The sequence below is a fragment of the Ambystoma mexicanum genome, chromosome 4p (genome assembly GCF_040938575.1).
Source record: "Ambystoma mexicanum isolate Mex_15411 chromosome 4p, UKY_AmexF1_1, whole genome shotgun sequence".
In the NCBI taxonomy this organism is placed as follows: domain Eukaryota; kingdom Metazoa; phylum Chordata; class Amphibia; order Caudata; family Ambystomatidae; genus Ambystoma; species Ambystoma mexicanum.
The window spans coordinates 1103578679-1103594416 of NC_090927.1; the positions used below are offsets into that span (position 1 = coordinate 1103578679).

Genomic DNA, 15738 nt, shown 5'->3' on the forward strand with positions numbered 1-15738 from the left:
TAAAATCGAACAGGTTTAGGGGTCAATCACTTACCCGGGTGGTAGGCTTATCATGGTAGCTTTGATGGCAGTTGTGTGCATTTTTAGCACCAGAGGTCCAATAATCATGCTTTTCCAAGAAAAATGTGTTGCTGTTAACTTGCCTTGTGGTAATGTTTCATCATTCTGGGTAGCTGTAAAGACATGCGAGAAGTGTGTGAACACATGGCTTTTTTTAGTTGCAAAGACTGGAGCTATCCAATTTACTTATGGCTCCAGAGCAGGATATTTGTCAGTTTGAAAAATGGCATCCTACTGTAACATACAGGAGAAGTCCCTTTCTCGTCTTCAGAAGACATCTTTGTGTGGGCAACATGGGTTACTAATGGATGTATTTTCTACGTGTGCTTCCGTGTATTCATTTCCACTCAGAACAAACCTAATTGTTGCAATGTGATTTTGTACATTTTTGGATAAGTGCTCCTGCTGTTCACTAAAAGCCACAGCATGCTCAGATTTGCCAATTCTGGCACGAGAGCAGAGAAAGGCGCGAACCAAGTGAACATCTCACGATTGTTTGCTCTTTGAATTTGACTCTGCGTTCAGCTGCATCTTCTTTCAGTGTACAAAAGAGCATGCCTTTTTTTGGTTTTACATTAATGTGTGACAAATACACATGCAAAGTGGATTAGCTTTCCATTGTTTAAGAGCAAGCTAAAGCTGTTAACATTATATGACGAACATTTGTCACAATGATGAATGAATGCATGTCACATCAGCACAGTCATTTTGAGTACGTGAATGTTCATGTGGCATAGCTTAAATGACTCCACCACTCCATCAGTCAAACACGGAGTACCAGAAAATGACATTTATTTAGGTGATACTTTCTTGATGCATGTCATAAATTCCTTTAATATTTTTTAATTTTAATAAAACAGGAAGATGAGTCACAAAGGATTGTTTCCATGTGCAATGGCGCAGGCAAGCGAAAACGTACACAGATGCGCAACTGACCTTTCACAAAAGAGCACCTGCATTTGCGCACCTATGTTGCACACATGCCAAGGTCCCTTATTGGCCTGTACACCAGTGTGCAAAGCTAGGCTTGCGAGGCAATCACGTTTGTGGCCAAATCCCTTATTTACAAAAATGAGCAAAACCCTGCCATTCCCTTGGGCATGTTGCAACAGAACGATATTCAACAAAAACATCCTTCCTATTTTGTGCATTTCGAGATGGATTCAAGATGGCCGTCAGGTAGGTCGCATCATATCAGAGTTCCTGGGCCCTGGTGAGTATACCCAGTTCATGTCACTCTATATGCTCGATCCACTCGCTCACTGGCATTCATCAATATCCTGGTAATTTGGCACATTTTGATGTTTGTTTTTCACTTGTGGCTGACATTTTTCGGGGGCGTCATAGGTTGTGCCCTTTTCTTCTGCTTTTGCTACCTGCTGGATGGGAAAGTTTTGATGAAGTTAGCATGATTTGGGGTTTCTGGCTCTCTCACATGGACGAGAATTATCGGTGCCAGGAGAGAAGAACAAGTTACCCCTGGTAATGTTCTTTCGATTGGATGTTCCTCCCACGTATTCCTCTTCTTATGATATTGTCTCTCCGGCATGAGCCGCTTCAGAATTTTATTTTCGACAGAGGGCGCTGTGTGCATTGTTGTCGAGTCGATGTCCCAAGAGGGCCTCCGTTCGACAGTCAACGTCATTATCAGTATAAGTAGTGCACACAGCGCACATTGGCTTCAGTTCTGTGTTTCCCCCTCCTGAAGAGGAATTACCAGGCATACCACAGACGGTAGGCTCAGAGAAAACAAAGTGTAAGAACACAAATTGTATGGCGGGGTAGGCTGGGAGGGACGATGAAGAATACATGGGAGGAACATCCAATCGAAAGAATTTTACCAGGGGTAAGTAACTTGTTCTTCTAATTGATTGTGTCCTCCCACGTATTACTCATCTTATGATAGACTCCCAAAGCAGTAATAATTTGGAGGTGGGAGTACCAATTAAATTTATATCTAATCATGGACTGAATGAAGGACCGACCACTTTTGCAAATTGTCCTCCCTGACTGAAAGATGAATTCAGACAGTAATGTCTTACAAAGGTATGGATAGACGACTTAGTGGCTGCTGAATAAATATCATTGATTGGGACACCTCTTTGAAGAGCTGCATAGGTTTCCATGTCCCCTGTGGAATGTGCCCTTAGGCCTTCTGGCGGGTCCTTGCCCGCTAATCTGTAACATTCGCCAATAGCCAGGATGATCCATCTGGATATAGTTTGTTTAGTATCCACAAGACCCAATTTGGGACCAGTATAGCGAAATTATGCCATTCTGGATATATAAAAACTGAGAGCCCTTTTTGGGTAGTATCTATACAGCCTCTCCTCCTTCTTTTCCTGGATGAAGAGGTGGATAGAAGGTTGGCAAGGTAATGTTTTGTGACAAGTGGAAGTCGGAGACTACCTTCGGCAAAAAAGAAGGCTTTTCCTTAAGAATGACCTTCTCCTTATGGAAAACCGTATGTAGAGGTTTACAAGAAAGGGCCTGCAACTCGCTTACCCTGCGGGCTGATGTTATTGGAATGAGCAAAACGGTTTTTAATGTCAAGAGCCTTAAAGGGCATGAGTGTAAAGGCTCAACGGGAATGCATGTTAGAAACTTTAACACAATATTGAGGTCCCATGCAGGGATATTGAAGGGGACTGGTGAATCTACATTAGTAAGGCCTTTCAAGAATTGGACAATCAGAGGGATCTTAAAATATGAATCCTCCTCTAAAGAGCACTTGAAAATGGAAAGCACTGCTAGGTAACCCTTAATTGTTCCAATCTGGAGCCCCAGATGTGCTTAATGTAACCAAAATAAAACACTGTAGGTGTGTCACATAGAAATGGATCAACATTCTTATCCCTGCACAAGTTCCTGAACTTGTTCCAATGGCAACGGTACAAAGATTTAGTTGCTGGCTGCCTGGCCGAAACCAGAATCTCCATTACGTCATCCGGGAGGTCCCAATCCTTGTATTCTAGCTTCTCAGAAACCATGCGTGAAGGCAGAGTGTTTTGACCTCTGGATGGAGAACACAACCTTCCTCTTGCGAGAGAAGATCCTCTCTTTGTGGAAGACGTATTGAAGGGCAGATGGACATGTCCAGAGGTCCAGGTACCACGTCCTCCTGGCGAAATACAGAGCAATTCGGATCATGGATTTCCCGAACTTTCTCAACCTCCTGATCACATGAGGAATGACGGGACTGGAGGAAACATGTACAGGAGTGGAAACTCCCAGTCCACTACAAACGCGTCCCCTAGAGCTCCTCCTTGGTGGAAATTCCCGGGAGCAGTACCATTTGCACTTCCGGTTGACACTGGTTACGAACAGATCCACTTGACGGGTTCTCCAAAGGGTGAAGATCTCTTGAAGGACTTTCTGAGATAGTTCCCACTCGTGGGAGACTGTGCTCTGCCTGCTCCGAGCATCCGCTACCGTGTTCTGCTCACCTGCTAGGTGAACTGCCGACAGAGCGATTCCTTCTTGTATTGCCCAGAACCAGAGCTGCATTGACTCTCTGCACAGTGTTAGTGACCCTACATCTCCTCCCTTGTTGAGGTAGTGCATGACCACTGTGTTGTCCATCATTATCAGGACATTCTTTCCCTGTACAGATGGCAAGAAGGCATTCAGCGCTAGTCCGATGGACCTCAGCTCCAAAAGGTTGAAATGTAGTTTGGACTCCGATGGAGACCAACGACCACTGACTGTCAGATCCTTGGTGTGGACTCACCACCCCATGAGAGAGGCGTCCGCCACTACCTTTATATCCGGCCATGGCTGCCAAAAAAGATTCTCCCTTGAGAATGCTGTCTTTGCAAGCCCACCACAGAAGGTTCTGAGCAACTCTGTTCGGAACTTACAGGTGGTCTGACATTGTGCCTGAGAACTGGGACCACGGAGTCCTGAGAGCCCATTGGAGGGATTTCATTCCCAGGTGAGCCTCTGGCACCAGGAAAATGCAGGATGTCATGAGAACCGAAGATGCTGGGCACGCTGGAATTTGGTAACCATCTGCAGAATGCGTTAAGCCCTCACCTCGGGTGGCAATGCATTTCCCAAAGAAGTATCCAGGACTGCTCTAATACATTTGGTCTTTGGGATGGTGTCATGTGGGACTTCTTGTAATAGAGGGAGAAGCCCAATCTGTGGAGTGAGTGGCAGGTTACGGTGAGATGTTCCCAGGCCTGCTTGGGTGAGCAAGCCCTGATCAGCCAATCATCCAGGTAGGGGTAGACGTGAATTCCCCCCTCTCCTGAGACTCGGTGCCACAACTGCCATCAACTTGGTGAAAACCCTCAGGGTTTCTAAAGGTTCAATCATACCAACCAGTCTTGGAGATGGAGAGCCTGAAGGATCTAAGAAAGGGTAACCATCTTAAACTTGTCCTTCCAGGGGATCTTTTTCAAGTTTCTTAAGTCCAAGTTGGGTCTCAATCCTCCATCCTTTTTGGGGATCAGAAAGTATGGGGAATACCAACCCATGTTCGTTTCCGCTTGTTAAAATCTTCAGATGAGGTACCGCGATGACTATGTATACTTCCCTCCCCAAGCACCGGCCAGAGAGAGTGAATAAAGACAATCCCTGGCCAGTTATTGAGGCCACAGGTGCAGAAGCAGGAACTCAGGTGGCTCAGGTAATCAGGCAGCTGCAAAGAACAGGCAGTTAAGTGAGAATAGTGCAGAACTATGACAGTAAACAACTCTTTTGTATAAGGAACTAGAATGACACCTATCAAAACAGCCTGTAGAGATGTATTAGGGATAGCCCGCCTAGTGCTCCCTCCCTATCCTATAATGGATGTGAGGGAACGGAGAGCCCAACAGCAGCAAGATGACTGGTATTAGTTAATACCTGTAGAGACCTGTGATGTTATTTGGACCTTAGGGGAAGAGGTGTTTGACTTCCCAAGTGAAGTGTACAGAGTTCCAAAGTTCAAGGGTTAATCCGTGGTACAAGGCAGTAGTTCATGAACCAAGTAACCAAATGTTCTTAAAGCGCCAAATCCAGGAAGATAATCCAATAGCAATTCAAGGTCCGTGAGCAAAGTCCAGAAATCCAGGAAAACACACCAAAAAACATAACGCCACTCAAAAGCCGAAAACAACAGCTGAGAAGCGTGGTTCTGCGGTGCCGGCAGCTCTTTATACTGGCTACTTCCTTAATTGGTCGCGTGATTGGTCACGTGACAGGTCACGTGATTGTACCTGCAACGCTGCGAGCCCATACGAACAACGCTGCTTGTGATCACGTGACTGCAAAGTTCCAACCAGTTATCGCGGCGATCTGCATCGGCCGCGAATGTTGTAAGTCGGCGTTCCCCAGTGCCAGCGTGACCACAGACGTCATGGGTACTGCCTTCGTCTGTCTCCCCCGCTGCTGTTGGGAGGGGACACAGGTATTGGGCGGGACTGAGGAGCTATGCGGGGCGTGAGTGGGAGCGGGACTGGAAACTGAAGGGGGGCGTGTGGAAACTGAGGGACGGGGAGGAATAGGAGTGACAGAGTCCCCCCCAAGGACCCACACCCACGTGGGCAGGCAGGGTTGAGCCTATGAAACGTAGAAACCAAGAGCGGAGCATAGACATTGGCAGCAGGCTCCCATGATCTCTCCTCCGGACCGATAGCCAACCCAGTCTATGAGATAGTAAAGCACTCCCCTATTGATGCAGGACCCCAAGACATCATTGACCTCATTCTATAGCAGAGTCATGAACCAGCGGGGATGGGGGCAGTATAGTTCTTGTGCCGGGCAAAAAAGGTTTTAACAAGGACGTATGGAACACAGGATGTATGCGCCACATAGGAGGCAAAGACAGGTGGTAAGCCACAGGATTAATGACTCTCGTAACATAGTAGGGACCCACAAACCGAAGGAGCAATTTACGACAACCAGGTATTTGTAAGTGTCGAGTGGATAGCCATACCTTGTCACAGATGTTGTAACATGGGGCAAGAGAACATTTCTTGTTCGCTGCGGCACACATGGTAGCCTGGGCTTCCCTAAGATGGGCAATAGTCTGAGCATGAATGCTACCTAGATCCCTAAAACAGGCAGCAGCAGCGGGATTCAGGGCATTTTGAAAATCGGGTAATGGCAGGATTCGGGGGTGTTGACCATAGAGTGAATAGAACAGGGAAAACCCAGTGGCCGAGTGTGGGGCGTTGTTGTAAGCGAATTCTGCTATGTGTAGAACTTGACATCATGTCTGTTGATGTTGTAAGGACAAGCAGTGGAGATACGGCTCGAGGGACTGGTTGACTCTCTCAGTCTGGCCAACAGTTTCAGGGTGGTATGAGGAGGAAAACCGAGCATCAATTCCTAGTAGCTTCGTGAGAGAGCGCCAGAATCGTGAAGTGAACTGGGAACTCCTATCGGAAATCATGACAGAAGGTAACCCAAAGAGACAGAAGACAGAACGAAAGAGCAGCTTGGCTAAAGTAGGAGCCGAAGGAATGCCAAAACATGGGACAAAGCGAGCTATCTTGGTGAACGTGTCTACAACAACCCACACCATGTTGTGGCCCTGAATCTTTGGCAGGTCAGTAATAAAGCCCATGGTAACCGTGTGCCAGGGGTGTGGTGGAATGGGTAGGGGTAAAGCAGACCTAAAGGCCGACCTTTCCTGTTATTACATTGGGCACATATTGAACAGGCAGACACATAATTGATCACATCTTTGCGTATGGTAGGCCACCAACACCATCTTTGCAATAACTTAAGGGTCCGACCATGCCCTGGATGGCCACTTATTGGGGTGTCATGAGACCATTTCAAGGCTCGCATACGAGTGTCCTGAGTGGGAAGGTATAACCGGCTCTGTACGAATGGCAAACCATCATGGAATATTGGAGCCCACTTTTCAGCGTCCTTGAGATGTATAGTGAACCACTGACGTATGGAGTCAAGCAGGTCTACTGGCGGGGTACATAAACAGATAACATGTTTCTTGTCCAATAGAGTCTCTGGGAATACGGGAAGGTTATCCCCCCTGGCAGCCGCGATAGGGCATCTGCTTTGCCGTGACCTATACCTGGACGGTGACGTATGATGAAATCGTAGGTGGAAAAGAATAAGTGCCAATGTACTTGATGGCTGTTAAGGCATTTCAGATTGGCTAGATCCTGTAAATTACGGTGATCGGAGTAGACAGTTATCTGGTGTCGGGCCCCTAATAGATGGTCTCTCAAAGTTTGGAATGCATCCTTAACAGCCAGAAGTCCCTTCTCTGTGGCAGTATAGTGTTGTTCTGTTGGTGTAAACTTGCGGTAATGGAAAGCGATAGGGTGGAGGAGCCCCGTGGCCGAGCAAGCCTGGGAAAGAACTGCACCTAAAGCGAACGAAGAAGCATCGGCCTCTACCACGAAAGGCAGCTCATAGTTCGGATGTTGCAATATAGGGGCCGATGTGAAGCCGTTTTTAATGTATTAAACGCCTCATCTTGTTCCGGGGCCCAAACATAGGACACCTGCAGAGTGGTCAGACGGGTTAAGGGGCTGCTATGGAAGAGAACCCTGCGATAAATCTTCTGTAAATGTTCGCAAATCTGAGGAAGGATTGCAAAGCCTCAACGGTGGTGGGAACCGGCCAATTCAATACAGTGTCTACCTTGACTGAGTTCATAGAGAGACCTTTAGAGTTGATGTGATAACCCAAGAAATCCACTTCTGTGGTGTGAAAAAGACACTTTTTGGGTTTTGTAAACAGCGCATGGGTTCGGAGTCTGTGAAGTACTTCTCGAACATGGCCTATATGAGATAGAAGTGTTGGGGAAAATATCAAGATATCATCGAGATACACAATGACATAATTATCTATGATGTCATGAAATAAATTGTTCATAAATCTCTGGAATGTCGCGGGGACATTACATAGGTCAAAGGGCATCACGGTGTACTCATAAAGACCATGCCTTGTACAGAAAGCGGTCTTCCACTCATCACCCTGTTTTATACTAACCAGATTGTATGCCCCTCTGAGATCCAGTTTAGTGAACATAGTGGCATGAGTAAGATTGTCAAGGAGTGGTGTTATCAGAGGAATGGGGTACCTGTGCTTGATTGTTATCTGGTTAAGACGGTAATCCACACAGGGACACAAGTCGCCTTCTCTTTTGGGGACAAAAAAGATCGGACTAGCAGCCGGGGACTGGGAAGGACGGATGTGACCAATTCTCAAAGCTGTCTGGATATATTCTTTTAGGGCTACATCTTCCGTGGGTGACAAGGAATATATCCGTCCACATGGTATAGAAGTTCCCAGGATTAGGTCAATAGGGAAGTCGTAAGACCGGTGTGGTGGTAAATGTTCGGCACACTTCTTGTCAAAGACGTCAGAGAAGTCACTGTATTCTGCCGGGATGGTTGAAACTGTAACCCCCAGAACATGACCTGGTGGGTCGCAGACCATAGTCTGTTCATCACTGATCTGTAGCTGGGTTAAAGCGCCCAGGACTTGTGAAGGGGAAGTGACCTTGCCAGACAGCGTGAGACAATGGTTCTGGCAGTGGACAGATTCGAAGAATAAACCTCCATGATACCAATCGATAACGGGATTATGGGTGCGTAACCAAGGGAGACCCAGGATAAGCCCAAACTGTGGAGTGGAAATCAGATCAAAGGACAGGGTCTCTCTATGTACCTCCCGAATTATAAGCGTGAGAGGTGCGGTTTGCTGTTTGATTGGACTGGATACAAGAGCTGACACATCGACGGCCTGGACTGGTTCTGGTCGAAGCTTGTTCTGGAGGGGTAGGTTGAGTGATGCTGCCAAGGCTATGTCCACATAGTTCCCTGTTGCCCCTGAATCAATGACTAGTTTTACTTTGTGACTGGTGTTGTCTGCGGATATTAGAAGGGCCTGAATGTGCATGGGTCCCATGAAACCCGGTTCCACTGAGGATGATAAGTTGAGCCCATCCAACCCCCCCCCCCTGTCTAGGGAAGGGCTTTCTGAAAAACCGTTGACTTGGGCTTTGGGCGCCTGAGGCATTCCCTCACATAATGTCCATCGAGTCCACAATAAAAGCAGCCATTCGAGGAGCGTTGTCGTTCCCTTTCTGTGGCTGTGATTGGGCAGCGAACCCCCCCAATTTGCATGGGTTCCCCTGCAGACTCACTGGAAGAGGGGATGGAAGAGAAAGGCACTGATTTACCAAGTTCCTGTCTCCTCTCCACCCTTCGGGCATCTACTTGTAAGGCCAGATCAACTAATTCAGGATACTGAGCTGGTAGTGAGGGCACCACTGCCAATGTGTCTTTCATGGTATCGTTAAGCCCTCGGTAAAATACCACATCCTTTTTTTTCTCTGGCCAGGATGTTTCTACCGACAGCTGATTGAAACAGGTGATGTACCTTGCAGCGTGGTCTTCCCCTGACTTAATTCCAACAACTCTAAGTCCTGTGTTTGGGCCTTGTGCCTAGTGTCGAATACCTTGGTCATTTCCGTTATGAGTAGATCAAAGTCATACAAAATGGGATTGTCGTTCTCAAGTAAAGGGTTCGCCCAGGCCGCCGCAATACCCCCCAAGTGTGACAGTATAAATGCAGCCTTCGCTGTGGAGTCAGGAAAGGCCTGTGGGCGACACAAAAAATGAAGCTTGCATTGATTCAGGAATGTGCGGAACTTGCGGGGGTCACCCTGGAATTTTTTTCACGAGATGCCAGAGGGAATGGAGTCGGAACAAACACTGGCACCGGTGTTGGGGCAGGAACGGGAGGGTTTGCCTGGGGAGGGGCATCTCCAAACTCGGGATCAGCAGGTAGGGCATGGCGCTCACTCTGTATCGTATCTAGCCGCAGATGGATAGCGGCCGTTGCGCCCGACATATCAGCTCTCAACACCGTGATAGCCTGCACCAGAGCAGCAAATGGATGAGCAGCAGTATCCATTGCCAAACCGGTATAGCGGCTTCTCAGTCTGTCAAAATCTTCAGATGAGGTACTGCGATGACTATGTATACCTCTGTCCCCAAGCACTGGCCAGAGAGAGTGAATAATAAAGACAATCCCTGGCCATTTATTGAGGCCACAGGTGCAAAAGCAGACACTCAGGTGGCTCAGGTAATCAGGCAGCTGCAAAGGAACAGGCAGTCAAGTGAGAATAGTGCACAACTATGACAGTAAACAACTCTTTAGTATAAGGAACTAGAATGACACCTACCAAAACAGCCTGTAGAGATGTATTAGGGAAAGCCCGCCTAGTGCTCCCTCCCTATGATGGATGTCAGGGAACGGGGAGCCCAACAGCAGCAAGATGACTGGTATTAGTTAATACCTGTAGAGAACTGTGATGTTATTTGCACCTTAAGGGAAGAGGTGTTTGACTTCCCAAGTGAAGTGTACAGAGGTCCAAAGGTCAAGAGTTAATCCGTGGGACAAGGCAGTAGTTCATGAACCAAGTAACCAAAAGTTTCCAAAGCGCCAAATCCAGGAGGATAATCCAATAGCAATCCAAGGTCCGTAAGCAAAGTCCAGAAATCCAGGAAAACACACCAAAAAACTTAACACCACTCAAAGCCAAAAACAGCAGCTGAGAAGCGTGGTTCTGCGGTGCCGGCAGCTCTTTATACTGGCTACTTCCTTAATTGGTCGCGTGATCGGCCATGTGATCGTACCTGCAACGTTGCAAGCCCATACGAACGACGCTGCTTGTGATCACGTGACCGGGAAGTTCCAACCAGTAATCAAATGTTGTAAGCCGGCGTTCCCCAGCGCCAGCGTGACCACAGACGCCATGGGTACTGCCTTCGCTGTTGGGAGGGGACACAGGTATTGGGCGGGACTGAGGAGCTATGTGGGGCGGAGCTGGAAACTGAAGGGGGGCATGTGGAAACTGAGGGACAGGGAAGAGAAGGCGTGACACTGCTACAGATACATGTTCTATTGCACCTTTCTCTAGCAGAGTCAACATTTCCTGCACAAGGAGCGGATCCAGAATTTTGAAAGAGTTGTTCCCCGGTGGATGATCCCGAGGACTTTTTTGAAAAGGAAGGCAGTAACCTTGGTCCACAGTTTCCAATGCCTAAGCATCTGAAGTAATGCCCCACCATTCATTCAGATGCTGTGAAAGTCTGCCTCCCACTAGGATATTGTGAGTCAAGGCCTGAGAGTGGGTTAGAGGGGGCTGAAGATAAGGTTGCCTCTGCTTGGGCTGACTTAGCACCTCCCCCTAATTCACCACAAGGGAATCTTCTCTGACCTCTTTGACCTGCTTGTCCTCGTCCTCTTCCAATTGAGGAGTAAAATCGAAAGGACTTACCCCTCCATGAAGATGAGCCCGAACAGGGGTGTTGAGGCTGTCTAATGGCGGCGCTAAGGGATTTAGCTGCCGCCGTTGATGTCTGCAGCTTTTCCAAACTCTCATCCGCCTTGCTGCCAAACAGCCTTGCGCCGTCAAAGGGCATGTTGAGTAGTCTGGCTTGCACATCTGGTGCAAACCCCGACTTCCTCAACCATGCAAATATGAGTAACACTATTCTAGCTGCCATGGATCTGCTGATGCTATCTGCAGTTTCCAAACCTGACTGGAGACATTCACCCATGGCCTCGTTACAATCGTTAATGATTGCCAGGAAGCCGTCTCTTTCCTCTCCTTCCGGGATGTGTTCAGCCGCCATAGCAACACAGTCCCACAAGGTAAACGTAAATCTAGATAATGTGCAAGTCATATTAGTTGATTTCAAAGCCATACTACCCGCAGTAAAAACTTTTCGTGCCCAGGCTTTCACTCTCTTATCATCCCTGTCAGGAGGAATGGATGGGTAAGCCGACTGCCTGGTAGACGCGATGTCTGAACCACCAAACTTTCTGGTGTGGGATGCTTGGTGAGATACTCCGTGTCACTGCTGGATGGTCTGTACTTCCTTGCAAAGTTTTTATTTACTGCAGTCACAGTTTCCAGGGTCTCCTAATTTGCAGAGACCCTTTTCTGCAACGCCATGTGAAAAGGTAAAATTGGGTCTTTCTGAGGACCCTGGTCCAAGATGTCTGTCATATCATCTCGCTGAAAAGATGGAGTGATAGGCCCATCCATCTTTTGAGCAAGATGATCCCATAAATTCAATAACATTTCTCATAAGTTTCCTGTATGATGAGTCAGCATGCTCAGTGGTGTCTGGTCTGCCAAACTGTAATTCTGGCGAGGTATCCAACCCACTGGCTGACTAGATATTAGTTCCTCTGGTACATTAGGGATGCCAAACTGTAGACCAAAAGGTGGTGTATTGTCATCAGAAGGAGATTCCTCCTCACATATGGCTGACACAGACTTAAAATAGTATTTTTTAGGTAAAGGCTTGTAAACCTTGTCTTGTCCTACTAATGGCTTCAACAATGTCGAAGTAGTCATCGAGTCGTCAGCGATGGCTTCGTAATCGGTACCAGTTTAGCCAGCGTTGACTTCGGTTTCGATGCGGATGGGGTGCTTGTCCTTCGAGGGGGTTGAGGCCGCATTCTCGAAGATTCGCAGCATTTCACTACGAAAGGAATCCCATTTAGCAGGGGAATCGGATTTCATAAGATACCCAATTACCTCCGTTGAGGAATCACTGGAGGTCAAAGGTGACCTATGATGCCTCTTCTTGGCCTTGCTATGAAGAAGACAAAGAATGGCGCGATCGACTTGTCGATCGAGGCCTTTTTGATTTTTTGCATTGGGAAGAATCCCGCCACTCATCGGTCTTTTTTACCCTCTTCGAAGGTGACTTCGACGATAACCTCCCCACCGCCAGTTTACTTTTATGCTACCTGAGATCCTTCTCGGTCATCGCCTCACAGGAGACACAGTCGGCGATACGGTGCCTGGAGCCCAGACACCACAGACATACGCGGTGGTGGTCGGTGATCGACATTTTCAACCTGCAGTCCTGGTACTTCTTAAAGCCCAACTTGGGCGTCATTGGAGTCGACGAAGAAGACATTTTCCAATGAAAATCACTATTTCACTGAAGCGTGCCGTAATTCACTCGAAGCGTTAGCTTGGAAAACGGAACTGAAGCCAAAGATCGCTACATGCACTACTTATACTGATGATGACGTTGACCGTCGAACGGAGGCCCTCGAGGGACATCGACTCGGTGACACTGCACACACCGCCCTCTGTCATAAATACATTTCCAAAGCAGCTGGAGAGACAATATCGTAAGATGAGGAATACGTGGGAGGACACAATCCATTCGAATGGCAGTTTTTTGCCCATGGTTTCTGGGGGAGTGGAGGGGGCTTGCAATTGGCTTGCAGGATGTCCTGTTGGGAGCCAATTGAACGTGGTCTACTGTGTGGATAGTTGGGGACTCTGGGAACTTGCTCGTGTGTTGCCTGGGGTTGCAGCATTGTGCTCTCGGCAGCGGATACTTGTGGGGAAAACTTGGAGCAGCCCAACAGTTGTCATATGCTATCTGGGCCTTGAGAGGATGCTGGGAAAGCTAGGGTGTCTTTGGGGCTGGCTGGCGTTTTCTTGCAAGGGGTGGTTGCAGGCAAGGAGGGTTAGGCACTTATTTTTGGTGTGCTAAGGTCCAAAGGTTTCTGCTGTTGTGCTAGGCTCCTGCTTATGGTTGGATTTTGTTACAAAGGGCAGACAGGGCAAGTGGCACCAGGACTGGGAGGAGTAGCAGAGGGATAGATGAGTGCTAGGCCTTGCTGTGGAGATTAGGCACTGATACTACATGGTTCACTTTTTGGTGTGGATGGGATGGGCAGCAACCACAGCCTGATGGGGGTCGGAGTGCAGAGAGACCTAGGATTCAGGTGAGAGGGAAGTGAAGCAGATGCACTATGTAGGGAGTCTAGTGCAGTCATATGGTAGCAATGAAAGGATGATGGTGAGGGGGTGAGCGAGTTGGGGGCACATAAAAAGGGGCTTGGGATCAAGGTGGAATTAATCTGGTTTGGCTAAAGGCTCACATTCCGAAGCCAAGCCTCATTTTCCTTTGGCAGAGGTTCATTGGGATGGGCTTTGGTGGGTTAGGGTTGCCTGAGATTGGCTGTGTGGGCCAGGCTGACGGTGGCAGGGGAAGTCGCTGCAGGCCTGTTTCTTTTACAGGACCATTGGCACAGAGCTGATTCGTTGGCTCAGGCTCTCATGTTTTGCTTGCAAGGAGATGGTGGTTATGGCATTATCGTCATTGTTGAGGCTTGGCGTGGCTAGACTATTCTAGGTGCTGTGGCCCAAGCTCTCATGCCCTTTTTTGGACCGTTGCCTGGACCAGCTATTTTTGGAAGGCATTCTGTGGACGGGTGAGTGCATGGCATGTGCAACTTCGGGACTATGGTGTTTGCTGTTCCAATTTAGGAGATCTCTCATGATTGGGGTCCGGTAGGGCTTAGGAACCTTCTGGGTTAAACATGTTTTTGGATGGTAGTGCTGGAAGGGAGTACTAGACTATTTTGCCTGCTTTCCAGGCAATCATGCGTTCTCCTTTATGCAATGTCCTTTACTCCATGCTTCCAATCAGCCTTGATAGATTGGTTTGGGGTGGGGTGGCATGGGGCTTTTGGACAAGTAGGGAATCCATCAGAGTGTCGGACAAGGAGTAATGGTGGGTCTTACGTGCCTTCAGACAAGGTGAGGGGTTACAGATCACGGGTTGCTGGCACCTCGCAGTGGCCAACGGCAGGCCGGACTCTACCGTGCACACATGGGATTCGTGGCATCCCATTAATTTGCAAGGTGTCTCATCGAGAATGGGTGACAGTGGTTCTCACTTGTGGTTGGATGGCCTCAATATTTTTGGTTGAGGGTGGGGGTTTTGGCTTTGGGCCCACCGCTGTACATCTTTGAGGTTGGAAGGCCGCACAGTAATAAATGGAAACATACTTTTCCCATTGCCTCGTATAACAGCTAGAGCTTTTTGAAAAAGGTTGAGGAATTTGCTTAACAGCATGAATCTTCATACGAAATAGAAATGGTTGGTTTTAGCTGCATGCGATTTTCACATGATTTGGTTATATCCTAGTGAAGGAGAACAGGGGTTATCTAATGTGCTTGTTGCAGAAAATGGCAGCCTCCAGATCACAGGCCCGAAACAAACAAGATGCCATTTGGACAAACGCACTCACTGAAGTAAATATGCCAGAGCAGCACGTTACAGATTCCCATCCGAGTGAGACAGACAAGTGATTTAGTCTGTGTAGCATTTACAGAGCACTTTTAATTAAAAAACAAGTGCTGAGCATTTGGGCTTAGGTATGGTATGGTATTGGTTATTTGTAAAGCGCTAAGTGCTTCAAAGCGCTGCAAGGCGGGAGGGAACAAGGGAATACAGTAGTCATTCTTAGGCCTTGAAGTTTCCCGAAAGATATAACACAAAACATAATTAGCATACTAAACCTTACGGCATTTGTACTAGTGAAAGTGCATCCCGAGAAGGGGGGGAGGAGAGGGCAAAGAACATACAATCAATAAACGTATTGTACTAGGCCTAACAATATTTTGAAAACTGCAAGTGCATGACAGAGTGAGGAGAGGAAAAAAGAAAAGGAGGAGGCTTGGGGGAGAGGGAGAAGAACATATAGGGAGGACAGGACAAATGATCATCTGAAACCTAGTACATACAGGTCATACAGGTGCGCAGACGGAAGTGCGAGGGAGGGGAGGGGGGGAACAAGTGCGCCCAGTCCAGTAGTGCCCTGGGTTAAGTGCAGAGCCGTTACCCCTCTCCTGGAACGTATACCGGAAGTGCA

The 15738-nt window shown here is 47.9% G+C and overlaps 1 protein-coding gene across 2 annotated transcripts in view; it reads right to left on the bottom strand.

Moving 5' to 3' along the window:
• Positions 1 to 15738, bottom strand: part of ADGB (androglobin) — a 2161023-nt gene that overhangs the window by 1190962 nt on the left and 954323 nt on the right. For both annotated transcript variants that reach the window (XM_069606692.1, XM_069606693.1), the window contains one exon: positions 35 to 173. In XM_069606692.1, coding sequence (XP_069462793.1) covers positions 35 to 173 — 139 coding nt within the window. The remainder of the gene's footprint in view (positions 1 to 34; positions 174 to 15738) is intronic.